Source organism: Cyprinus carpio, chromosome B4 (genome assembly GCF_018340385.1).
Source record: "Cyprinus carpio isolate SPL01 chromosome B4, ASM1834038v1, whole genome shotgun sequence".
Lineage (NCBI taxonomy): Eukaryota > Metazoa > Chordata > Actinopteri > Cypriniformes > Cyprinidae > Cyprinus > Cyprinus carpio.
The window spans coordinates 15,295,019-15,321,877 of NC_056600.1; the positions used below are offsets into that span (position 1 = coordinate 15,295,019).

At 38.4% G+C, this 26,859-nt stretch overlaps 2 protein-coding genes across 4 annotated transcripts; one reads left to right on the forward strand and one right to left on the reverse strand.

Moving 5' to 3' along the window:
- Positions 1–1,466: 1,466 nt before the first annotated feature.
- On the forward strand, positions 1,467–14,252 carry rassf8b (Ras association domain family member 8b). 2 transcript variants are annotated; one of them, XM_042722179.1, is made up of 5 exons: positions 1,467–1,778; positions 8,385–8,570; positions 10,100–10,998; positions 12,087–12,216; positions 12,362–14,252. In XM_042722179.1, exons 2-5 carry the CDS (start codon positions 8,459–8,461, stop codon positions 12,481–12,483), a joined length of 1,263 nt encoding a protein of 420 aa, XP_042578113.1. In that variant the 5' UTR covers positions 1,467–1,778; positions 8,385–8,458; the 3' UTR covers positions 12,484–14,252. The 2 variants fall into 2 exon arrangements, with proteins under 2 accessions (XP_042578113.1, XP_042578114.1); XM_042722180.1 differs by having other exon boundaries at positions 8,388–8,570.
- A 2,340-nt stretch (positions 14,253–16,592) lies between these two features.
- Positions 16,593–26,636, reverse strand: ints13 (integrator complex subunit 13). Of its 2 annotated transcripts, none has more exons than XM_042722178.1 (17): positions 26,556–26,636; positions 25,877–26,122; positions 24,550–24,624; positions 24,267–24,469; positions 23,872–23,952; positions 23,690–23,780; positions 23,345–23,473; positions 21,416–21,500; positions 20,839–20,931; positions 20,669–20,758; positions 20,340–20,518; positions 19,794–19,958; positions 18,274–18,428; positions 17,841–18,071; positions 17,573–17,712; positions 16,955–17,090; positions 16,593–16,863 (listed from the first exon to the last, which is right to left on the reverse strand). In XM_042722178.1, the coding sequence occupies exons 2-17, from the start codon at positions 26,093–26,095 to the stop codon at positions 16,827–16,829; spliced, it is 2,109 nt and encodes a 702-aa protein (XP_042578112.1). In that variant the 5' UTR covers positions 26,096–26,122; positions 26,556–26,636; the 3' UTR covers positions 16,593–16,826. The 2 variants fall into 2 exon arrangements, with proteins under 2 accessions (XP_042578112.1, XP_042578111.1); XM_042722177.1 differs by lacking the exon at positions 26,556–26,636 and adding an exon at positions 26,306–26,549.
- Positions 26,637–26,859: the final 223 nt, after the last annotated feature.

A 26,859-nucleotide genomic window follows, 5' to 3' on the forward strand; every position in this document is an offset into this window, starting at 1 on the left:
GGGTCCTTTTTGCAGTTCCACTTATATGACAATTTTTCAAAATTTTTATTTTTATTGTATGCTTGTAGTGTATGTGTGAATAAATGTATATTTTGTCTATGTATGGACAGATGTATGTACATATGTATATCTTTATTATTTGGTGTAGTATTATTGAAAATGTTTTGAATATTTGTTTTTACATTTCTCTGGTATTTTGTATTTATGTTTTTTTCTTGTAATTGTATCTTTCAATGTACTTTCTGTAATAATTTAATCTTAGTACCCTATTGCTAAGCAGAATTTTTAAATTTCATAAAACACCATTCTGTGTGTTTTTAAGTAAACCATAAACCATATATACCAGTATACACACACACACACACACACACACACACACACACACACAATAAACCATATATACCAGTATACACACAAAAACACAAACACACACACACACACACACACATTTCCACAAACACACACAAACACACACACACACACACTACTTTCCTACAAACAAAACAAATATTCCAAACACTAATATTAACATTATACTGACAAAACAATATTTTCTATCCCCTAACCCAACCCTAACCCTAAACCTACCCTTTACAGAAAACATTTTTGCATTGTGGCACTTTCAGATGAACATCATTTACTGTTTTTAATAATTTTTTCCCCTCATGAGGCCCCACAATGTCACAAATTTCAGGTTTTACTATCCTTGTGGGGACATTTGGTATCCACAATCTAGCGTGAACAAGTATACACACACACACACACACACACACACACACACACACACACATTAGGTTTCTGCAAATGTGGGGACTGTCCATAGACTTTTTTTTTAACTTTTTTTTTTTACTATATATATATATATATATATATATATATATATAGAAAACCACTGCCCTACACCAACCCTACATCTAACCCTATCCCTTACAGGAAACTGTGCATTTTTACTTTCTCGAAAAATAAATAAATACATAAATAAATATATAAAACCTCACTCTGTATGATTTATAAGCGTTTTGAAAAATGGGGACATGGGGCATTGTCCTCATAAGTCAACTTGTAATACCTATGTCATACCCATGTCATTGAACAAATTTGTGTCCTCATATGTCACAAAAATGTCACACTATAAAAATTCTACAGTGACACACAAAAAAACCTGTTCCTCAAAAGCCAAGGAACAGCTTATTTAAATATATAAATAAACAGGAATTTGTTATATTAAAAAAAAAAAAAAAACATTCAACTGAATGAGCGTATGATACTTAATAGTTAATAAATGAACATCAAACGAGTAGAAATGTGATCCACTCATATCATGCTGAATGCCCTTATTAACAATTGGTTAACAATTAATTGGTTAAATATGTGAAACGTTAACAATTTGTTACATTCATAAAATCCACAGACTTTGTCAAATAACCCCTAAGCGTTCGGAACATGCAGTGTGTGTGTGTGACCAGTGTGGGCCGTGCAGCTTTAAAGTGCTCGCTCCATGATGCCTTGCGGTGTCCCGCTCACTGTTTTTACTCGAGTGAGAGCAGAGCCGCCGCTGCTGCTGATGTAACGGGCTACACTGACTGAAGTTCAGCGAGCGGACCCTCCTAACGGACCTCAACCGGACTACATTTACGGACATCGGACGAAGGGAGTCTTTACGAAACATTAAAAGGAAAACCACATCATCCTCTTAAAATCTGGGTTCTGCTCTGGCGGAGCGAAGTAACAGACCCGGACTGAGGATTGTGGCGGTCTGGGACTGCAGACACACGCAGGTAGGTGAATTATATTAAATAAAACGTGTTTTGGAACGTCGTGAAAGCCCGAGAGATGGGCGACATGTATTTCATGTGCTTTCATGGAGCATCTTTAAATAGTTGCGACGGGACGCGATACATGAAGGCGCAGGAGAGCAGACGCATGAGTCATGACACGATACTGTGTGCAGTCAATGTCAGGGCTTTCATCACCAGCCCAGATCTACTGACATGCGTTCCAACGGGTTACATGACAGTGTGATGGTCAGTGTTTTCCATCAGATCAGCAGCAGGCCTGCAGCCCCTCCTAAACTTACGAACATACAGCACTGCATCCCTGGAGCAAAAGTGCGACAATCAGCCCTCACTTAATGCTCATCAGATTGGTAGTGTACAATGAAATATGAATGTGTGAAAATATTTGAATCAAATTTTCCTGACAATGCAATTATTGAAATGCATACTAATAGTAATGTTTTGTGATTGTGTGAGACTTCTGATTCACTAGCTGCTATATGTAAATAATTAAAACACTAATAAGGTGCAGTGATAAATAGATTTAGGATATTGATAATAAAACAATAAAATAAAAAAATACTAATTTGCAACAGGCTGTTTTTGAACATCCTAAAACAACTAGAAGTGGCTGATGAAAAGTTTAAAATGCAACACCTGCTCTTTTCTTGAAAATAAGGTGGGTAGTAAATTACATTATAGAATGAATTAGGCATCATATAAAGTTATGAACTGAACATAACTCTGGCTCCAACACCTTCGAAGTTTACATAATGTCATACAAACTGCAAAGTTATATGCACACTTATTAATAGTTAAGACTGTTTTTGTTAAGCTGGTTTGATTATATAAACCAACTATAAGAACTTACAGCAAGTTTGAATTTCTGTTTAAATGCATCAGATTTTTCTCCATGTCCACTCTCTCAATTTAACTGACAATTATGATAAATTCAACCCCCGTTTCAAGAGCTGCTTGCTCACAGACATTTTGTGTGTGAAACCAAAGGGTGCCTTCATACTAAAACTGTTGTCTGTTAGGGGTCTAGACCACATTCCAGAGGCATCTTAATATCAGATATGATGATCTAGAACAAATAACAAAGTGAATATTTCCTGGTCAAAATTTAACTGTAAGTTGAAATTTTTAGTACGTTAGTTCATTTTCAACATACTTCTTTCAACCACTCCTTCAGACGCAGAAGGCAGGGCAAGACCTATCAAAAATAGAGCAGACAGAGTAATCTTAGTAGCCAGGATATTGTGCAACACAGGATTTGTATGTGTATTTTTTTTAGCTTTCAGACACTACCTTCCTCTGCCTCACTTATAGATCTGTTTACACATGCCTCATTCATAGAAATGAGTCACTCACAACCGATTACACATGCCTCAGCCACTCGTTACACACAGTCTTATATGCCAACAGCTGGCCCATCAAAAACCCACTGATCAAATATGCTGACTGTGGATATCATCAGCGTGCTAAACAACTTCAGCACAAGACCTACCAGATGAAGTGAGAAGAAAGCAATAGAGAGCTGAGTGAAGGCGGAGTCGGGTGTGCCTCACACGTCCTGAAAAGTGAAGCTGTGGGTAGAGACCTGCACAGGATGGATTTTTCAATCCCACTCCCGCAAGATTCTGTCCCGCGTAGATTCTAACTTAATGGTGCTGTATGTAAGTTTGACTCTACTAAAATATACCATATACCATAATATGTTTGCAGATATTTAAGAAACATGCTAAGTTTACATACTTGTTTATCTGAAAAAAACAATGCTACAGTCAATTATTCTCCTTTGAAAATGTGCGTTCCGGGCGGAATGTCGATCACTGTTTTGGTTTGTGAAACCCACCCACTGCCAGTTTACCCAATTGTATTTCTACACCCCGGGTTGCCAGTTGAACTGTGCTGATGTACATGTAATATCATGAATAAATGCATGATGGCAATGCAGATCAGGATCTGATGCAGGCTGCAGAAAGCTGTTCTGTACTTTTGATGGGGTACAAGTAGGCAGACGAGATCTGCACCCACAGAGTTTCAGTTCTACACATTGTTTATAAAATGCCAAAAATGTTTGGTCTGTGCATACAGTATGTGTGTAACCACAGGACTGTATGAATGAAGTTTAGGGTCTCTCAGGAACTTTAAATATTTAAACCATCCCTGCGTGCATAATTTTGTTGGTTTCTAATAAGAGTGAATGTCATAGTTCACAGACAGCTCACTTCCCTCTTTTGAACCCACACTGTCCAACCCAAGGAAATGAAGGGATTTGTCTGCTGTGCAATAAGAAAACAATGACTGTTTACATGAAGGTTAGGGTATGTGCACTGCACAATATGCGACAAATTTCATAATCAGCATAGTATACATACTGCATGCATACACAATTTTTCTAACTGCACATACTCTGTATGTTCAGCTTATTTTGCACTAATTAGTTTGTCTGCAAAGTGAACAACTAAATAATTGGTGCTTTCAGTGACACCTCAAATTGTGTTGCGGAGAGATGTGCTATTACTTGACTAAGTCTTCAGATTGGTAGAAGATAAATATGGCGAAAGGACACCAGTTATTTCTATAGGGGACAGAACATCAAACATACTTAAAAGGCTAGTTAGCACAAAAAAAGAAAATTCTGTCATTAATTACTCACCCTCATGTCGTTCCAAACCCGTAAGACCTTTTGTTCATCTTCAGAACACAAATTAAGATATTTTTAATGAAATCCGAGAGCCCCCGGCTCCCACATCAGCAGCATCACATGCATGCGCCGTGGTACTCTTGTGCATTTGCCTCAAAGACTGACACAAAGAGAAGAAATTGTTGAATAAAGTCATTATGTTTGTTTGTTTTTTGTGCACAAAAAGTATTCTTGTAGCTTCATAACATTATGGTTGAACTACTGATGTCACATGGACTATTTTAACGATGTCCTTAAGTTACTACCTTTCTGGGCCTTGAACATGTCAGTTGCATTGCTGTCTATTGTCTGTCAAAAATAACAAAAATATATATCAAAATAAATATATCAAAGATATCACAAATATCTTTGTTTTCTGAAGATAAATGGAAGTTCTTAAGGGGTTGGAACGACATGAGGGTGAGTAATTTATGACAGTATTTTCATTTTTGGGTGAACTATCCCTTTAAGGTGTACTTTGGTGACCTGAGCCTGTAAGCAACTACATTGAAACCAATCAGAACACCCTAGTAAACACAGAAAAACATTAAAAACCACTCTGAACACTTTATACCATATAGTAGTGCACTAGAACAACTACAAAACCCTGGCATTATGTTGGTGAGTTTTTTTTCTATGGACAAGCTTTTAGAAAATGTAAAAATCTTGTTTTATATTATTTAAACGCCCATGCAATGACAAAGTTCACTAGCAATGCCTGTCAAACTGTCTAAAGAAAACATCTCACAAAGGGTTGATTAAACATAATTCTTGTATTAACAATGAATGCCAAAGGGAAATCTTATAGAGAGAGAAAAGACTGAGCTCTCTCTTGCTCAAAAGCAAATTTTGTTCAAATAACTAATTAAACTTTGTGTTGAACTGCAAGGTATGCATATGTCCGGCATCCCTTCCCCCACATTGTGTGTGATAAAGCCAATTACTGTGACATATTCACCTCAGACTAAAGTTACTTTGAGTTAATGAATCGTACTCAGGGTTTCTCATCCTCAACAGATGCTCTACTGACAAACAATTATATTTTAAATGGGTTCAATTCAGTGTCAGTTCTTGGATCATTGGTGTGTTGTTCAGCTGGGAACCCCTGACAGGACAAAGTTTTACAGTGGGACATGGACAAAAGTTAAAATAAAGAGATTGTTCCTTAATTGCTGGTGTTTGTTAGTTCCCAAGCCGGTCACAGCCGGCCATGTGAGGGATTCACTAAGCTGCAAATGCATCACTATGGAGATGGATTGTTTGTGTCCAGTCATGCTGTGAGGCATGCAGGGGTGGGCGTCTCTCCAGCGGACCTTTGTGTTTGTCTGGATCCTTGTTAGAACAGCCCCCCGCTACAGTCCACACACACCGTTAGGGTCCTGAGGAGTTTTTCAAGTGCTGTAGATAAAAGAATTACAGCGACTGAAATGCTAGACAACAGAGCAACCTTTCATCTCAAAAGCAGACCTGTTGAAAGATCTGGAACATGTTGTACCGACCCTAGTCAAGGTAGACACCATGTTTAATCTGACACAGATTTTGCTGAATAAACAATCGACACTAAATTTTACAACAAAACAACATATCGAATGGAGTGTACTGCCAGCCCTCACCTCTTAGTTTTGTGTCAACAAATATGACAGCTAGCCTGAGTAGTTTTATAAACCTGTAGTTGTTATATTCAACAGCCCTGAGTTAGTATAGCAGAATGGATGTACATCATTGACATGACAGAGCATGTGAGAGTGCTACAGCATGCAGGGATTACTGTAGAATACAGTCATATGTGCTGTGCTGATCTGTGTTTACAGACGTCAGACGTGAGTTGACTGGAATGTGAGTTTAGATGTGTTACATCTCCTTACGTCTCCACGCAGCTGTCTTGCTGTACCTTACACTGACAGGCCGCCAAAGCCTTGAGTTCGTTAAATTTAGCCCCAGGTCATGGAGCCGAAGCTCGTCTGGGGCAGATGCCTGTATCATGTATATACAGTTAAACACAGATTCTGCAGCTGACACATAATACTGTTGGGGGGTAGGGCTTGATGCAGTGTTTAAAATATAAAAGAAAACAACTGTATGCTGCATTGCTGAACGGGTATGGACTGAACTGAATTAACAAGCCCAAGGGAGATTTCTAAAGCAGAAGTGAATGATTACACTTCCTGGCCTGATGTCTCTGCCCAAGAGAGAACATGATGTCAGAGTATCAAAACGCACACCAGGAATTAAAACAAGATATTTAGAAAATGTGAGTGATCCTTGCCCATGCAAAAGCTAGGATGTTGTGGGTGGTTTCCAAGCAGTTCTAAGTTGTTTAGGTGCTTTTCAAGGTGGTAACTAGGGTGTTCCTTCTGGTTGCTATAGATGGTTTCGTACTGGCCCAAGTGTAAAGAACCCAACCCTCTGTCTCTGTTATTCTTGCTTGGATACCTCCTTCAATTTGGGATTTCCCAAAATTGGTAATCCAGTCATTTAAAGTTGACATGAAATGGAAATTTACCAGATTTTGTAAATGTATCTTATTCATCTTATTGAGAATGATTCACATTGGCTGGCCATCTACAACCATTTAGTTCACTTAAACCTGATTTTTTTTATATGACAGACTACAAGCTTGCATTCAGATCTGCCTCCATTCAATCAGCAACTGATGGGCAAAACCAAGTCCCTGACCTTCATTTATTTATTTATTTATTTTTGTTTGATTACTTTCACTGCTATGTACATCACAATATAGAAGAAGAGATTTGTCGATACTGTCTTTACTTTACAACTTTAAAACTTTATACCGCACCCTTCCTCAACTGTTTTCATAATGTGAGGTATTATAATATCCATGGCATAGATTTAGGGATGATTTCTGTGCTGGAATTTAATACTTGGGGGTTTGCTAAAACTGTATTTCCGTCGTGTTGACATACTGCACTATGCAGATTCAGATATCCATCATGCATATCAGCTGGGTGTGAGATGGCAAATCAAGATATTGCCCACTGCCCATCAGAGGCCACTTCAGATTTCAGCAGCCCAAACACTCCTGGAGACAGACAGAATGAGAGACAAACAGAGGACTTTCTCTCTACACAAAACACACACACTGAAAGACTTATTACCTGTCAAGGGTGTACAGCTCATCTCACTTATCCTTTATGAGTGCGTCTCATGGGAGTGGGCGCCATCCATACTGTTCACACAGGCCTGTTTGGACCAGTTCTTCTGCTTGAGTGGTTCATGGCTAAATAAATCACTCTGATCACTCAGTACACTACCACAGAGGAGGACAAGCATCAGTCTATACCAAAGTTTTCCTTAACAATAAAATTAATTAAAACTTGGCACAACAAAAAATTACATTTATCTAACAACACATCTGAAAATGAGAGCTTTAAACGTTTATTCTGTTCTGTGTGGTATTTGTGTATGCTTTGTTTAATTTATCTTTTAATGCAAAGGTCGTAACCTAAAAATATATAGCTTAGAATGTTACCCATTGGGGCAGTTGAATATTTGTTTTCATAAAAAATAAAAAAATATTAATCAAGTCAAAATAAAGTGGTGGGGTAAAAAAAGGATGTCCATAAACTAGCCACAATCCTTAAGAGAACAACAGGATAACAAAATGCCAAACCACAGTGCAGTAAGTGAAAATTGATTTGCGAGCCGGATTTGAGGATAATAACAGATCAGGGCTTGTGTGAGCAAGCTGGGAGTAAAACTTTAGCACTGCAGCACCCAAACCCTCCGTTCATGAGGAACATAAGATGCCATCTGCCAGACTGACACTATGGATAGAGTATCATAAAGAACCTAGTGCTAGAAAGTTCACTGTTATTGAAGAATACAGAGAGGTATTTGTGATTAAACCATTCCTTATGTAAATGGAATTAGCACACACAGTTCTTTGGTCTTTCAAGCAGTGATAACAGAAGCATGCAGACCAGAGAGCTTGCAACGGGTGCCTGCAGAGGTGAGGAATGACATCATCCAGATGAGAGGCATGGAGCTGAAGGTATGGGTGGATGGAGTGCAGCGCATCGTCTGCGGGGTCACAGAAGTCACCACATGTCAAGAGGTTGTTATCGCTTTGGCCCAAGCAATAGGTGAGACACTAAACACATTGTACCCTAATCATCGAGATCCAAACAGGGTTTTGGTCACTTGTACACGATCAAAACATAATCTGATTGGTGAATAACTTGTTATACAATGGTAGCATTTTTAACAGAAATTTTTTCATGTTTTTTTTTTTTTTTTTTTGGCATGTTCCCTTCCAAGATCCCTCCTCCTTTGTTCTTCCCTTCCACTGTTTTTTAAGCAACATAACCCTCACTATGGTTGTCTCCTTGACAACAAGCTCTCTTTGAGATCAGAGATGGGAGCAGTGAAATGCAGTATTGTCCCTTCTAGTCTCAGAGTTCGACCCCATCACCCCAAACTAGAAAAAATGAGACTGTGTCTTATTCCATTATTTCATGAATAAGTGCAATCTCTGTGCGACTGACGCGCCTGGTCTCTGGGGAATGTCGGATGAATTTCCTTTGGAAAGTTAAATCTTTTTGTCATCATGAGCTTGTTTGTGTGCTTGCTTCTCTGCTTCGCCATACACAGCTTTATTAAAGTCAAAGTATGTAATGAAGTGTAATGATAAAGTATTTTATGCCTCATTCAGACTGCCAGCCTAAATTTTTGTGCAAATCCTATTGAAATCCGATCATATTAATATATTTTGAATGCCAACAAACTACATGAAATCCGTTTTTGCTAATCCGTTTTGAGCTACATTTATATGTGGTTTGCATTCCTATTCAAATTGCATTCCTGGAAATCCGTTTTAGTCTGACGGGTCAGATTGGATTTAGTGTAGATTTTTCACATTCTCATGCCACGTAAAACGTAAAGATGTCAGACTTTTTTGTAGAAAACATGCTTAATGTCTTTGCAGAAATAAGCTTGTGTTGTTGCAAAGTGCAAGTCATAAGGAAAAAGACAATATACTGCTAGTATACGCACCTCTTTGAGTTTTGAAACCAGCAGAGACGGCGTCACAGATTAAAATCACACATTCCAGATTCCTGCATTTCTGCCACTGCCTCATAAGATGAAATATAAAGCTGCGTGATGGCAACATAGTCATGTCATAAGACAACATCTGTTTTGCAAACTGTATTGCTGCTAGTGTTTTTTTTAATGTTGGCATAACAAGGCAGTGGCATTGCCATAGAAACCAACGCACATTCCGTAAAACTAAAGAGCGCTTCTGGACACACAATTTGGATATGAACGGTGCGATACACTGTGTGGACAGTCAGTTGTCTAGATCGGATTGCAGATATGCACAAAATCTGATTTAAACCAACAGTCTGAACTGTATGCAAGTCATTCATAGGTTCACTCTCTAAGAGCGTAAAAGATATGGCTCAACTAATGAATGTGTTTGTTTGAATATCCTGACAAAGCAACAGAGGCTTAACCGGTGGCCAGATTTTGGGGTGGGACTACTTGTTTGGGTGACTAATGACAGATCGGAGGAATGTTTGGGAAACTTGTTGGAAACAACCATTGGTTTTGCAATTCAGATTTTTGCAGAAATTGCACTTCTTATTGCTAATGTAAAAGTATTGTCTTGCAGGGCGGACAGGTCGCTACACGCTGATTGAAAAATGGCGCGAGACAGAGAGGCATCTGGCACCCCATGAGAATCCTGTGGTTTCTCTGAATAAGTGGGGTCAATACGCTAGTGATGTGCAGTTGGTGCTTCAACGTACAGGGCCATCTCTGAGTGAGCGCCCTACCTCGGACACCTCTGAAAGAGCCCCAGAGCGCAGTTTATACCACCAAAGTCTCCCTCCCATGGCAAAGCTCCGCCCCACAGCCAACGACCGTTCCCTCAAACGACGCGAACCAAAACGCAAGTCCCTCACTTTCACCGGTGGTGCCAAGGGGTTACGTGAGATCTTCGGGAAGAATCGTGAGGGTGAGACCAAACAGAGAGCGGTAAACACAAACCGCAGCAGCACTCCGGCCCCTACACAGGAGCTGTCCCGCCTGGTGCAGTTGCAGAAGGACAAACTGCACATCCTAGAGCAGAAACTGCAACGCTGTGAGACTGAGTTGCAGCAGCAACTGACGGAGGAAGAAGAAGAGGAGCTGGTCAAACTAGAGCAGCAGGTCCGCAGGAATGAGGCGGAGATGAAGGAGCATGAATTCTGGGAGAATGAGTTGAAGATTGAGCAGGACAATGAGAGGCAACTTCGTGAGCAGCTGCAGGAACTGCGCAGCCGTGTACAGGAGTGCGAGGAACAGCTGGGAGAATACCTGGCACGTATTCAGTGCATGGAAGCAGGGCTGGAGGCAGAGCGCCTGGAACAAGAGCTGATGGAGACGCGGCTAGCGGATGAAATGGAGGTCCGGTCGCGACTGGACAAGGCTCGTGCCGAGCTAGACATACAGGTGCAGCAGGCTGTAAGACTGGAGAGCAGCTGCAGAGCTATGGAGCTTTCACTTGGGCAGTCGAACATCAGGCTACAGGTGAGATCACTTGAAGGAAGATCACAATTCACTTAGACTAACAGTTGAAAGTGATCAGAATTGACTGAGGTTTCTTTCACAAGTAAATCCTTTGGGGTGGACTAGATCTACTTTGACATGAGTGAGTCTTGTCAATTTGGTTAGTGTAAAGTTGTCCAAAATCAGGTGCACAACAGCAAACCAAGTATTCAAGTATGGTTCGCAGTTGGCATGAAAGCAATTTGTACAAAACTGCAGAAGTGAATCACTGTTGATGACTTGGGGAGCATGCAGAGATGAAATAGTATACGTATTTCTTAAAGATTTATATCTCATAGCTTAGGGCTGTCCTTTCCGAATCCTGGAGAACCACTATCTTACAAAGTTTATCTCAAATCTTAATCAAACACACCTGAACCAGGTCTTCAGGATCACTTAAAACTTCAAGTGTGGCAAGTATGTTGGAGCAGGTTGGAGCTAAACTCTGCAGGACATTGGCCCTCCAGGAGCAGGATTGGACAATCCTGTCAAAGCTGTTCTTTCAGGGAGCAGTTTGAAGTCTTTGCATCTCTTGCATTGCATCCATGACAGATATACCCAAGTGCTGTTCTGTGCACATAAAGTTTTGGTAGTAAATCCAGTGTTCTCTAACCAAGTGTCAAAACAACCTATGAAGCAAAGTACTAATGAATAGCCAATGCTTTATTCCATGCAGTACAAGCGTGGCTTTGCTGAAACCTTGTGAACTGCAGCTGCTTTGTTTTAGACTCTTTGGCCTTAAGTTCCAACAATGCTACTAATCGGCTTTGCAGCATGTTAAGGAAGCTGGGTGGGGGTGGAGGGTAATGGTCACAGATATTATGTAAAAGATCTTTGCCAGAGCTTACAGATGAAGTGAAGGAGCAGGATATGTCCCAGTACCGTTTGCATTCACCAGGAATGTTACATAACACAGATACACTTGTATTAAATTCTAGCACTAAATTCTATCTGGACTGTCAAAGTAACAAATGATAGTATGGTTGGTTTTGGAGCATACTCTTTTGGCCCTCCTCTTTCTTTAAAAAAAATAAATGTGAACATTTTAAAATTTTCATTGTTTTATTTAGGAGAGAGAGCAGGAGCTGGAACAGTTAACTAAGGAGCTCAGGCAGGTGAACCTTCAACAGTTTATTCAACAGACTGGCACCAAAGTAACAGTTCTACCAGCAGATCCTGGTGAGGAGGAAGCTAACACAGGTACAAACATAGATTTTGTCTGTTTTGTTCTTCATTTAACCTAATGTAACCAACTTATAATGTATGTTTCTAAACTCTAAAGCACAATGTGTCAATTTTAAAGTGTACTTTACAAGTAAAGTCACTCTTTGTTTTATCTCTGTAGAGTCAGAAAATCAGTCTGGATCTCTGAAGCGGCTTGGATCAGCTCGACGACTTCCCGCTGACCTACGAGCTCTGCAGAGCCCGCTGAACACAACCTTTAACCCAGAAGGCATCTACGTCTGATTTTGCACTGGGCATCAACATTTAAACACAGTCTGCACTCCCCACATGACTTCATATCACTCTGGGACCATGAAGATTTCCTTTGGAGAGATCATACTCCCTGGAATTACAGAGGTATCTGTTGTTTGCTCTACAGATTCATCAACAAGCAGCGAGTGTTTTTTATGGTGATGATTGCTTCATCTTGATGGCTGTTTGACTAATCCAACCCAATCAGTGCTTTCTCCAAATCCTACAAAGACATCTCCAGCTGAATGTATGCCCAGTTTCACTGGACCCAAAGCGCAGTAAGGCTTTGAATATGTCTTGAACACGGCAACTACTGAAATCAGACAGAATACATACTGACTCAGCCTATGTTCAATCCATCAAACTTCTGGTGCAAGTTAGAAATTGCAGCATCATGATGTCTTTCATTTATAGAATGTTTCTGAATCTCCGTAAACCTCATACTCGATGCAATTATGCAAGCAGAGGGAATTTTATGGAGATGCAAAGAGATTGTTAAGGATGATAAATTATGCAGTTTAAATTTTATGACTCATAGTCCTGATGAAAGCTCATAGAAAGGGGTGGGGTTTCGCCTTAGTATGCACTTTATTGGCCAAAACATCTGCTGTGGAATTTTACTGAAATCTTAAAAGCTGAAGAATCATTTTCTACGTTTGATTACGCTAATCAAGAAAACAGGTGCATGCAATATTTTAAAACCATGTGAGAGTGAGTAAGGGAGGTGTTTTTGCATGAAAGCAGCAAAGGAACCTGGTTTTGTGCTGAACAGTTAAAAAGAAAAAAAAAAAGCCTTTTACATTATGCAAGTACAACGTAGTTACGCACAAGTCGTAATGACTGGCCTAGATCAATGTGTTCTGCTTAAGCTTTCAGTGAAACTGTTTGGCCAATAAATGCATTTTAATTCTGACACGGAATATTTAGTTTTATTTTCTTATTTAGCTGATCTCACTAAAATCCTTATCTAGAGTTGTCTTTTTTCCAACATACTAGTAAAAATCACATCAGTTGCATATATTTTAAGCAAATCTTTATTTCTTATCAAACCAAAGTGTTCTGGAAGTCATGAATATCTGCATGAATGTAAAGATTTGTAATTGTGTGTATGTGCAAAGGGAAGCAGCTCCAAAATATTGATAACATGATTTTTTTTTATTGTTTAACTATAGAAGTACATGCTTCCCTTAAAGCTACATTCACACAGATGCAAAATAACTCAATTTATTTTTTACATTTAATATGGACTTAAGCAAGGAGCTCTCGGAAGTGTGTATAAGTACTCATTTATATTTGCTGTAATAGCTTCTGAATTTGTTTTTATATTTTTGTAAACCGGTTAGCTTACTTACTGGTAAGTTACTCCAAAAACACTATTTTGCCAAAAGCCAGTATTAACAGGATTTTCATGAATGAATCAATCATTTTATCTTTTAGTAAAACAAAAAACAGGTTTGGTTTAAAGCTTTGCACATCATGCTATACATTCAAAACAAAAACCATCTGCTTCTACATTTATTGAGGATTTTAGTAGAGTAACTGAGTAGTCGTGTGATGATTTCACACAGAATTAGTACTCGGATGATTTGCAAACGAGCATTCGACTGTCTGAATGGTGCATGACTTGAACAATGTCATCTCTGTGTGACGAGGGAAACATTTGAGAAGCATGCCTTACTAAAAAAAACAAAAACAAACAAACAAATAGCATATAGCAACATATCAATAAGTAGCAAAGAGGACTATTTTTAACATAGATTTAAAAAATTGCACAGCGCTCTCTAAACAGCTAAAATAAACTAAATGTTTTTATTTTTTAGCATTGTTAGGCTGCATGCACTGATGTTCAGTTTTAAGCTTGTGTGAGGGGCCTGAGGATCCACCTATGGCACTTAATACAGGTGTAATACTCAACTGGGCTGTATTGAAGTGTAACATGGACTGCTCTAAATGCCTGTATAAATATCTGTGCAGTTGTAACAGGCTTGAGGTTTGGGACTGATGTGTGTGCATTAGAAATTAACAGTGACCATTCTATCACCTGCTGCTATGCACACGGGTGTGACTAAAATATCAAGCTCAGCTGAAAGTTGTTAAAATCGAATGGCCTCATTGTTTGATATCTCTGGATCACAAGTTTTAACCTTTAATGCAGTACCAAAATCCCTTTGGGCAACAGATTCGATTCAGCTCTATTTTTAACAAATTATTTTAATTAAACTACTTCCTTCTTGAGAAGTGTCAGATCCCTGGAAAACACATTGAAATGATTTATGTTGACGTTTATGTGTATCGAGCAGCATAAACCATTTATGCCATCATTGGAAAAGGTGCAGTAACACTGTAAAATATGAAATAAATTTAGAATAGAGCATTGCTGTTTACGGTGTCTTTTTTTTTTTAGGTTGTTACAGTCAGCAATCTAGAACAAATATGTTTATGTGTGCTTAATTCTATGTTCAGATCCTTTTCGGTAGAACAGATTTAGTGATTAATTCAGCCTGGCAACTGTTACAAAAAGCAACCACAAAGCTGGTCCTAAAAATAACAGAACAGTTCCAGTCTCAGCTTAATGAATGTGTCCAGCTAGTTAAAGACCTGACTAAGTTCAAACACCTTGATTTCCCTAATGGCTTCCCAACAGAAGTCTTAGCTGCAGGCACTGAGAATGCAGAGAGTAGCCTGGGGCAGTTATTTTGCCCTGTTGGATGGATTTTACTCAAATCCAATGACTGCAGGCTCCTTCAGTGCAGAGGTGGAGAGTTCTGCTGAGAAAAGGAGCATCGCATGCCAGGAATCAAATCCCACGTAAACAATCACTTTCACCTCTGCTCAATATGTGCACAGAGTCTGACAGCAAGCATTAGGATCGCATATACCAACACCACCAGATGCCTCTTCCTCACTGGAGTCAGAAAACTCGACATTAACTTCCTCTGTCCTTGGCTAGATTGCTCTTTCTGTTCATTACAGAGTCAAAACACATCCAGCAAATACACTTTTTTTAAAGGTAGGGTAGGCAATTTCATAGAGGCTAAAAATAACAAGCTAGCTTTGAAAGCACAAGATCCCACCCTCCCTGCAAATTACTCTCCAAAGCCACACCTTCTACAAAACACATAAACACACACAGAAAGGCAGAACAGAAGCTAACCAGCGACACAATGAGATGGTGTTGTTGGAGGATTGAATGCAAGGCCGATTACGTATCACATGCGCGAACATGGTGTGTAGATGTATGCAAATATATACGCTGAAAGGTAAGTAGGACAGCCTATTGTAGCCCTTGGACCAAGGGATATAATTGGACGAACATTTTATGTTCTTATTTGTGGCTGCTATCGGAATGTGAACACTTTCAACCAACATAACAAAAAATGTTTTTTAACCAAATCACCTACCCTGCCTTAAGTCTTGCATAAGCCTGTCCCAAATGGCACTTTTTATATGGACTCCTACCTTTTCCTTATAGATGTCTATGGCCCTGTCCCAAATGGTACCCTGGTACACTCACTTTCACTTTACTTAAGCCCTTATGCTATTCCTCAAAGTTCAGATTTTGTGACGTAGTGCTCCATTGACTGCTGGGTAGAATGTCAGTGTGGGCCCAGATGAAGTGCAAACTGAGGGCTCACATCAGTAGCAAAGGACTGCCGTTGAGTACCTTTCTAAAACATAAAAAGACAAATGGGACACTCTAGGACTGTGTTGACTTAACAGACACATGCTCATAGGGGCCATTGTGAGTCCACAAGAGCACATTAAATTAGGCATTTGGTACAGTCCATGACTCCTTAGGTACCCTTTTGTCATTGTATGCTTCCAAGGTGTGCTCAAAAATGCCTTTGTATGGCCACAGTGAACGTTTGCCATTACATCACCAAAATGTGGACTTGGATGAGGACCACAGGGACTGAAGGTGCAATTTGGGAAAGGGAATGTCCTGTTGAAGCTAACAAAACATAAAAAAAAAAAAAAGTGTAATATTTACCATCCCTTGATATTTCCAGAGGTACGTGGTGATGCTTTCTGAACATCTAAGTGATATATAGGGAAGCACATAAACTATGATTAAGAAAATAAGCATTTATCAAAGACCATTTACATTAACACAGTTTACAATTTCTTTATTCTGTTTCAGAATATTACAGACTCTTTGTACAAACTAAAGCATTTAAAAGCGTGTCCTTATAAAACATTGCCTTTCTCTTCTTGGTCTGGCACAAAACCAGCTTCCTGGCAAAAACATCATTTGATATCATGCCAAAGGTCACGTCAGATCCTCTCAACAAATCAATGATCCTGCAGAGATGAGAAGAGGCGTGCTCCACACATCATCTGGTGGCTTTTCCATTCTCATGAACATCCATCCTAATAAACAAAACACGGAGTAAACAAAAAAAATGACTGATTAATGTGTTCACAGGGTACACAGCAAGACTTAACAGTGAGGTCAACACACCCATTTTCTTCTTTCAGATGTTGGTAAAGTTCAGCCTTGTTATTGACTGAACTTAATCTTCCTGCAAACTCCTGATGCTTCCTGGAGTTGGCTTGAGTGATTCTATTAGTCCAAAGGGTGAGTAGAGACACAGGACCTGCAAAAGAAGAGACCATATTTAACATCTGTTTCTATTTGTCGTAGATGTGATTGGCTGCTGTATCTAATAATGTCACATTCTGACTTGCCTGTTTATTCACTCGGGATGACGACCTTTCTGACTTGGCTTGTAGCAGCTAGTCCTGACCATAAAATGATGCCTTGCTTTACAAGTAACTTGATGTAGCTGACACTACTTTTACTAGCTTTCTCATTTATAGGTGTGAGTGTTAGAAACATCATGAATGCCCTCACATAGTTATCTCAAGGTGTGTATATCACATCACTTCCCACAAAGCATTTATCACCATTGTAAATTGGACCAGGAGCAGCCAGTGCATTCAAGTGTGTGTGTTCTTTTAGTAGAACATGTTGGTGATCTCTCACTGTATCTTGTAAAGCTAGGTTTAGGGTTTTAGATAAGGAGCATTCATACATCTCAACAGAGGATTGATTTTACAATAAAACATAAATGTGAACCTTTAGATTTCTCTGGAGGCTGTTGCTCCTCTGTAGCTAAGCGAGGTTTCTTGTTCAGGGGCTCCGGAGAATCTGGTGAATCTTTGATGATCTCACATTCACTCTGTTCATCCTTCTCTCGTTCCATTACTCCCTTCAGCCTGGAGGAGGAAACAGGACACATACATTAGAAACAAACACAGATCAGGAAATCCACAGTCATTAATCTACAAGCTGCAGCTTGATGGATGTAAATGTGAATGTCAGCATCTTGTTCACTAACACCAACCTCTCGGAGTCTGTGGTCCAGCCCTTCTCCTCTGTGTCCTTGCCATTTTTCTCAGTTTTGTCCTCTTTGTCCTCTCTCTTTCTTCCCCTTTTTTTCCTTTCCTCCTCCTCGGGTGGTTTGCTTCGGCAAGCACTGATACATTCCAGCACACGCTGGTGCCGCTCACTGGTGCCCACATGCGCCTTTACCAACGTCTCCAACTCATTCCACATGATTCGATACTGCTCATCACTATTTACATAAAAACATCAGCCTTAACATACATAGAAAACATGTATTGGCAAACTAATGAAATCTCCATTTCTGTTAACATGCTGCAAGCAGCTGACTATGTATGCAGTAGATAGCAAGGCAGCTCACTAGGTTTTGAACCAAAGCCACACAGCAAGACAAATTGAAACCTTTAGATTGAATCATGATGTGATATTCTCACCGTTTGGGTCCTTTTCCTCTGGAGCCTACAGTTGAGATGGGCAGAGGGTCACTCTTCCTCTCCATATCAACTAGATTATAGACGGTTTTCTGACAGGTCAGCACATCTTCATCTGTAAGAGTGTCCTTCACTATGAGGTTAGCTAATGGTACCACCTGAAATATACACACAAAAATGACCCCAATACCCAAAAATACACACACAAATTAAATCCTCAAACAAGCTATGACTGCCAACGATTTCAGTTTATCTTGATTTAGTTTAAAGGGATAGCTAGTTCACCCCAAAAATGAAAATTAAGTCATCAATTACTCATTAAATAGTCATTATTTTAGTTTTCTTTGCGCACAAAAAGTATTCTCGTAGCTTCATAACATTACAGTTGAACCACTGATGTCACATGGACTATTTTAACGATGTCCTTACTACCTTTCTGGGCCTTGAATGTGTCAGTTGTGTTGCGGTCTATTCAGGGTCAGAAAGCTCTCGGATTTCATCAAAAATATGTAAAATTGTGTTCCGAAGATGAACAAAGGTCTTACGGGTTTGGAACGACATGAGGGTAAGTAATGACAGCATTTTTATTTTTGGGTGAACTATACCTTTACGGCATTTTAATTAGATCATTAAAATTAATATTAAACATAAAAAGCACGACATATAATTAATATACTACACTCTTAGAAAAAAAGGTTCTTTGGGGTTCTTTATAGAACCCTAGGGTTCTTTACTCAACTCCAAAGAACCCTTTATGCCAAAAAGGTTCTATCTAAGGAGAAAGAACCCTTTTTGGCACAAAAGGGTTCTTTGGGCTAAACCATGCTTTATGTATTTTTACACATTAGGCAAATTAAAAATATTATACTATATTATATTTGTGTTTTTATTTCAATTTTACTTTGACACACCTATATTCGGAAGAAAATAAACTAAAAATTTATGTCTGCACTGTCAAGTATAATAGAAAATAATTGCCACGTGATCCTGTACACTGAAAAAAGGCCTAACATCTAAATTACTGGTTTACATAGCCTAAGTCTACTATCACTGAATCAACCTATTCATTTATATCAACAAACTGATCAGGTAGAAATACATGCGTACTAGCAGTGTATAGCAATCTGGACAGTTTTATCCATTTATTAATAGGTAGGTCTAAATGCTATAGTCTGCTATTTAATCAGCACACTTGCATGATTGCACGTAAGTTATCATGTCATGCAAGATGCCATACAGCACTTTTATTGACGAGCACGCTTACAATGGTAAGTGAGAAAATTTCAGCTTATTTCAAATTAATTTTACCTTAACCCTTGTCCTTTTTTTAGTTTAGTTCTATATAGAACCCTTTTCCTTAAAAAGGGTTCTATATGAATCCTTTTAGGAGTTCCATATATGAAGTGCCTGATAGAACCTTTTATGGTTCTATATAGAACCTTTTCTTCTAATATAGTAAGTAATCTTGCATCATCCTTGAAAGTTTGTGGAGGGCCCATAGTGGTTGAGAACGTGTCCCTCACCGCCTGCATGTTGAAGATGGTAGTCTGGGAGATGATCATTGGCCAGTATCGTGTGTATCGTTCGAGTTGAGATTTGGCTCTCTCGACTGGAGTTCTGCCTGCTGCATCTATCATTGAGTCTGGGAACGGAGTCAGACGATTCTCACGCATAAACTCCCCAAAGTCCTGCAGACAAATATTAAGAAGATTTACTCTGCAGCCATACACAGGAAATATAATTGTATACCTATACAATGCTGCTGCAATTTCTGTAATTACAAGGTGACAATTTTTTATTAGGGTATCAACGTCCTCATATTCGTTGGCAACACACATTGCTGCAAATTGGATCCATTTGTGGCTTTGATTTATAGTGAACCATGAAATGCTTCACCACTACTAATGTACCTCTATAACCATGTTTAACAGTTTTAGCATCTGCCGTTTTGCTTGTTAGTTTATTAAGCAGGTTGCAATTACAAGTTTGTGGGTTGGAACGTCATAATTATGGTAATGACGGGGATGCAGCAAAAGTCTAGGAAGTCAGGCAGCGCTAGTTAAGCTTACGGTGATACGGTAATCAGTCACTCGTCCACCGCAGCCCTCACTGATGGAGGGTGGATCCTCCAGTGTGGAGCGTGTGCTGTTCAGAACATGCAGAAAGATTTCTCCTCCATGGCTGCTCAACATGTGACTGATGACCTTTGACCCTGACTTGCGAGGCTGCTCTAGCAGCACAGAGCGACCTGAGAAGACACCAGACAAAAGTTACAAAACTGCATGTACTTCTATAGTTTCATATCACTGAGCATCTCTGTCTCTGGTACCAAAAGTAAGAAACAGTATATTCAATAAAAAAAAAATTGATGGTGGAACAAAGGACTGTGCACACACACCATTCAACAGGAAGTTGGTAAGGCAGGAAGATGGCCTGCTGTTAACGTCTACTGGAGAAATGCGATAGGCTCCTGTGCAGTAATGCAGTTCTGTAAAAACAAAGGGAAAAAAAAATCATAAATCTGTCATATGTAAGAAAGAAGAAAACTTCTCCCAGAGTTCCACTCACCTACACTGTTGGTGCGTGGAGTGCACCATTTGAGAGTGACGGTTTCCTTCAGCCCACTGTCTCTGCTGGTGCTGCCGGCCATGTGCAAATCACCTACACACCAAATATGAATAAACTTCTCATTTTACATTCCACAAAACAGTGTTGGATTTATGTTGCACTATACCTTTAATTAAATCTATTTAGTTCAAAGGAGTATAAAGTCTCATAAATACTGATTAAAACTCTTTTCTTGCATCACACTCGTTTTGCTGTTATGAAATCTAAGTTTCTAATTATTAAAAAGTGTTTGTGTAGTTAAAACATGGTAATAATATGATAACATGTAATGTGAAAATGTTTGCATATATGAAGTTATTCATCAGATACAATGTTTGTTGTTGAAAAACATTAATTTATGATTTGTTTTATAAGCTTGCATTCCACCAAGTCAAAACTGATGCGGAATGCAAAAATAATCTCAAATTTTTATGCACTGTAAGGGTTAAGCACAGTTGCTGTGGTCTAATGTCCAAATGCTTTAAGCAGTGATATGAAGGCTGTGTTGAATTATTGATGCAAGGGAATGATCACTCACCACTCTTAATAAATTCCATATGCGCATCTCGATGGTGAAGAAGCTCAACGTCGTAATTTGCTGAAGTGTTAGCATGCTGCTCCTCCTTTATACACACACACACACACATCAGCAGCTGGGCCTCTACACAACTAAAACACCACGATCTACTGCTGCTTTCATGTTTGAAGAGCACAGATTATAACATAACTGACGTCCATGAAGGCCTCAGAGTCTCCCAGCTGGTTCATATGCAGTGGAGATCAGAGGCTGTAAGCTACAAACAGAGCTTACGCACATTAAGAACAGGAGAAGACAGGAGAAGGACTGAGGAAAACAGAGAAGGGTGGACTCCATGGAGCAGGACGTTTCATCCCTGGGGCCACTGGTCTCAAACACACATCCTAAAACTACTGTGTGTTTCTGCAGCTTTTAAAAACACAAGCGACCAATACAAGAAAACACACTTTACATCCGGCCACACCCAGCCAGGGCAAGATACATCACCCAGGAAAAAGAGAGAGAGAGCAAAAGCAAGAGAGAAAAGGGTGCTAAAGGGACGGTTCATCCAGCTGGTTGCTAATCCTCGGAGAGCATGGATGTGCAGAACAAAACCTTTTAAATTATATTAAAGTCAACATCAAATGGCATTCACAACCCATTTAACTTCCTTAATGTGACAATTTGTAGAGTGAAAATTATTATTAATAAAGATTAAAAAAGGTGTGGGACCTGATTTTATATGTTATGAATTCATTAGATGATAAAAAGAGGATTTAAAATCACAGTGATCCAAACGAATCAGTTCTTTTCAATCTATCAAAAACTCCTATAGTTTGTAAATTAATTTGACTCACTTACTGAATCACAAATTATTACAAAACAGTGACTGTGAACAATTTATTTATAAGACTTCTATTAAATGTACCTGAGATTTCTGTTCAATTCTAAAAAAAAAAAAAATCAAGGCTGAGAACAATAAATGCAAAAAACAATATATGTGTGTGTGTACTGTGTTTATTTATCATGTTCATATAAATACACACACATGCTTGAATATTAAATATATTTATAAATAATATAAATTATATGAATATATATACAGTGTGTATATATATATATATATATATATATATAAAATGTATACACACACTGTAATATGTACACATATATATATATATATATATATATATATATATATATATTGAATATGCTGAATGTGTGAATATATATATATATATATATACACACATATATACACACACACATACATACATATACATTTTTTACATTTAAATTTTTTAAATCTACTGTTATTTAACACTAACCAACAATAAATTATTACACTGATTACTGGCAAAATTTTAGAAAGTCTGCAATACCTACAACAGCAGCGAAAAGCGAAAACATTTTAAGATGGAGTAACATTCCAAAAAATATTTTCTGTAATAATGTGCATAAAGCGAGGAATGTGCACTGAGAAAGTAAATAGGGTCAATTTAGATTTTATGTTGACTTCGATTTTTCATTAAACAAATGAATCAATAATATATAATGAAATAAAAAACTACTCTCCTTAATTTATATTATATTGGACTGTAAAAATTACAACAGTCTTTTAAAAGATACAGTCAGACAAATGTATTAAGATGTGCTTAGGAAAAAGCTTTTAAAAGTAATACAGCCTAATTAAATGAAAGCTCTTTAAAGCTGCCATTAATGATCAGAGATTAGCAAGAGCTGGATGAGAGGGCGGGGTTTTGATCTGGATAAGTAATAGTAGCTCTTGTAAAGTACTGACCTGCTCAAAGACATTTAATGTAGGCTAGCAAAACAAACAATAAACCATGAAAACAGCAGCTGTGTAAGCAACCGATACAGTGCAAACAAGTGATGAAGAGAGGAAGAGAGAGACAGGCAGAGAGGAAGGTGTTTGACAGTAAGTCTGACCTTCATGGGGATGTTTGTGATGGTGGTTGAGGCCAAGTCAAAGTGCTGCTGAACCAGCACATTCAGTTTACTGGCTAGATACCGTCCAGCTCGCACACTGTGAACCTCGCTGCTCAACATCGACGAGAGCTGTACACACACAAAACAGACCAAAAAGAAACATTTCCAATATATTTGAACACAGGACATGTAATAAATAACACAATGGCATGTGAAAAAAGACATTTACTGCTGCTTTCATGCCTTAAAGTAGTGTTAGGAATTTTTTATCAGATTTTTTTATGTTATAATTCATTTCAGAGCTGACATTTTCATTTATAGCAGAAATTAAGAAAAAGATGCTACCTCTTTCTTCTGCCGATCTGAGACCAGAGTCTCTTCACCTTGAGGATAGATGTGGACCAGCACAAGCTCACACTGCTGAATTGGCATCAGTCTGCACAGTAAAAACATGTAACACTAAGAATATAACAGTAGCATGTTAATGGCAAGAGAATAAAAAGGACTCCAGGGATATCAAATCTGACCTGTCAGATCCTGCTGCCCGTTTGTTTTGCTCCTGAATGGTTTCCAGCACACAGTCCTCCAGCATTCTGACATGAGTGTCACTAAAAGAAGAAGACAGAAAGAAACTTTGTGTACACTGGGGAAAAAAAGAAAACAGTACGTTTGGAAAAATGATAACTTATTAAAATGTTTTTAAAAATCTCTTATCTTCACCAAGGCTGCATTTACGCAATGACAAATACAGTAAACACAGTAATACTCTGGATATAATTACAATTTTGCTCAAGATGCATTTCTTATTATTATCAATGGGAAAAAAAGAAGTTTCTGCTGTTCTGTAATACTATGAATGTATAACTGTCACTTTTTTTTAGTTCAGTGTTTAATATCTGTATTCAAATATTTTAGTTCTCACCTTTTAGCATTGGTGAGACAAATAATGCGCCCCCTGTTGGCCACTCTGTCAGCTGTGTCCATCAGAGTGGTACGGGACTCATGCTGATATTCTGTGATCTTACACAGTGATTCCACAGCTGCCACCAGCCCGTGCAGGACACTGCAGCATTCAGGATCCTGACGAGGGTTTGGAGGCCCAACAGCTGCCAAAGCTGCCATCAGCTAACGAACACCACAGACATACACTTGACACTAGCCCAACACAATGTTTAGATTACTCTGGAACAAGAAGATGATTTTACCTCATGTGTGTTCTGGTCCTCCTGCTTCCAGCTGTTCAAGATGTGAACCTCAGAATCGCTCACGATGTAGTTTACCTGAGAGTGAATAGTTTACCCCCCAAAATTTAATTCTGTCATTATTTACCTTCCCCTATTTCATTCTTGCATTTCAAATGTTTTTTTTTTTTTTTCATGGAACATTAATAAAGGAACATTTATGGAGAATTTTCACACAACTCTTTTGAGTCTCTTCCCTAGCAAACAGCTCATAGTTGGGCTGGGGCTTGACCAATATTGATTCTTAAAACCCAAGATCAGTCTTTTAGTCTCTGCTGTTTTCTGCTGATGTACATAAAACAGCGGTGAACTAAATTTCACTAAAAATTATTCATAGCATGCCTCCTATACAATAACCGCAATAAGCTTTGTTACTTTTGATACGAAACAAAGTCTCAGCTTTTAAATTCTGTTCAAGCTGCACGGAGCGCACATAGATCATCCTCTCCTTTTTAGTATTAGTTACAGCAAGAAATAAGCATAAATACATGTCAGAGAGATTGTTGAAAGAAACAGTACAACTTACTAAAAATGTCTAATGTGATCCATCAGTGGTCAGATGTCAGTAAAACATTATATCTGTACACTGTATACTTTATAACTCTAGAGAGGAGCATTGTGCTAAAAAAAAAAATTACTCCATATTCCATTACATTTTTTAATTAAAGGGATAGTTCACCCAAAAATATAAATTCTGTCATCGTTTACTCACCCTCAGGTCGTCCCAAACCTTTATGAGTTGCTTTCTTATGTTAAACATAAAAGAAGATATTTTGAAGATTGCTGGTAATCAAACAGTAGGTGGTACCCATTGACTTCAATAGTATTTATTTTCCTGCTATGGAAGTCAATGGGTACCACCAACTGTTTGATTACCAGCAATCTTCAAAATATCTTCTGTTATGTTCAATATAATAAAGCAACTCATACAGGTTTGGGACGACATGAGGGTGAGTAAACGATGACAGAATTTATATTTTAGGGTGAACTATCCTTTTAACTTATTAGTGATCTCATATATCATGTCTGAATTAATATGACTGTTTATATGTTTATATTATGTGTGTATGTGAGGAACTTTAATCAATTCAAAAAATTGTAATAGATGAGATGGTTTTCCTTAAGAAAAATTTACATATTTTACTTTAGAATAATTGACACACCTTATATCCAGATGATCTGAATCGAATCACAACCGGAATCAAATCGATTCGTGAAATCTGTGTCAATACTAGTTAATAGTTCATATAGTGACTACACCTATTAACAGCTCCAGCTTCTATGCACTCACCAGTTTCCAGGTGGGGTAAACGTCGAACAGGATCCGGCAGTACTCCATGGAGCACTCAATCGCACACGTCCAGAGAGATTTGGACACTGGAGCCAGAGGAATCACACCCTGCGAGCGGCTCTTGGTCAGCATGTCACACTCAATCAGCTGCCGGCACGACTCTGCCATGTACGGGCAGTGATCGACCACAAAGGCCGTCTTGTGTGAAACTGAGAACATCCTTAACCCGGTCCTGCGGCACAGAGACTGCGGAAAATAAAACAGGCACTTTAAATATATGGCAGGAGTAGCCAAACCTGCTCTGAAGAAGCTTGTCAACATTTCTTTCTGGAAAGAAAATGTATTTAGTGTAACAACAAGACGTAAGTAATAAAGTAATAAAAGATTTAATCAATACAGAGTTGACAAGGGTTATTCAAGTAATCATACTTATTTGGACAACATCAGTTGTTGTTATTTTGCTTTAGCTTGCTAGCATCGCCTGCTAGGTTTCCATCAGTGGTTAATGCGCACTTAGCAAGACCACTCGCGTATATAATGTTGGTATATAATTGTACTGGAAGAAAATACACTCAAAACAAATAATAAAATATTAAAACTAAACGGAACAAGGCGGATTAGCTAACAGTCTGACAGGAGCTAAATAAAAGTGCATGGGACACAAAACGCCGTTACTCACATCCGTCCGTCAGTGAAAATCCGCCCTGTGAACTCAAATAAAACGGTCCTAGTGCAAAATGACATCCTGGGGACACGACTGACAGATTCATTTCAGGCTAAGAAGTAAAAATACAATTATATTTAAATATAATATAGACTGTTAAAATATTGTACAATAATATGGTCTGTTATGTAAACTATAATAACAAATAATTTTTTTCTCTTCTTCGTTGTCTTCTAAAATAATTGGTAATCCATATTTAATGCTTATTTTCCAAATAAAACACTTATACTGCTTGTTTTTTTTTTTTTTTTTTTTTTTG

Coding starts and splice junctions, on each gene's coding strand:
- rassf8b (XM_042722179.1), top strand. CDS start 8,459: ATGAGAGGCATGGAGCTGAAGGTATGGGTGGATGGAGTGCAGCGCATC. Junction 10,999..12,086: donor AGTCGAACATCAGGCTACAG/GTGAGATCACTT, acceptor TGTTTTATTTAG/GAGAGAGAGCAGGAGCTGGA. Junction 12,217..12,361: donor TGAGGAGGAAGCTAACACAG/GTACAAACATAG, acceptor TTATCTCTGTAG/AGTCAGAAAATCAGTCTGGA.
- ints13 (XM_042722178.1), bottom strand. CDS start 26,095: ATGTTCTCAGTTTCACACAAGACGGCCTTTGTGGTCGATCACTGCCCG. Junction 24,625..25,876: donor TTTACCCCACCTGGAAACTG/GTGAGTGCATAG, acceptor ATTCACTCTCAG/GTAAACTACATCGTGAGCGA. Junction 23,781..23,871: donor CGGGCAGCAGGATCTGACAG/GTCAGATTTGAT, acceptor TTTACTGTGCAG/ACTGATGCCAATTCAGCAGT.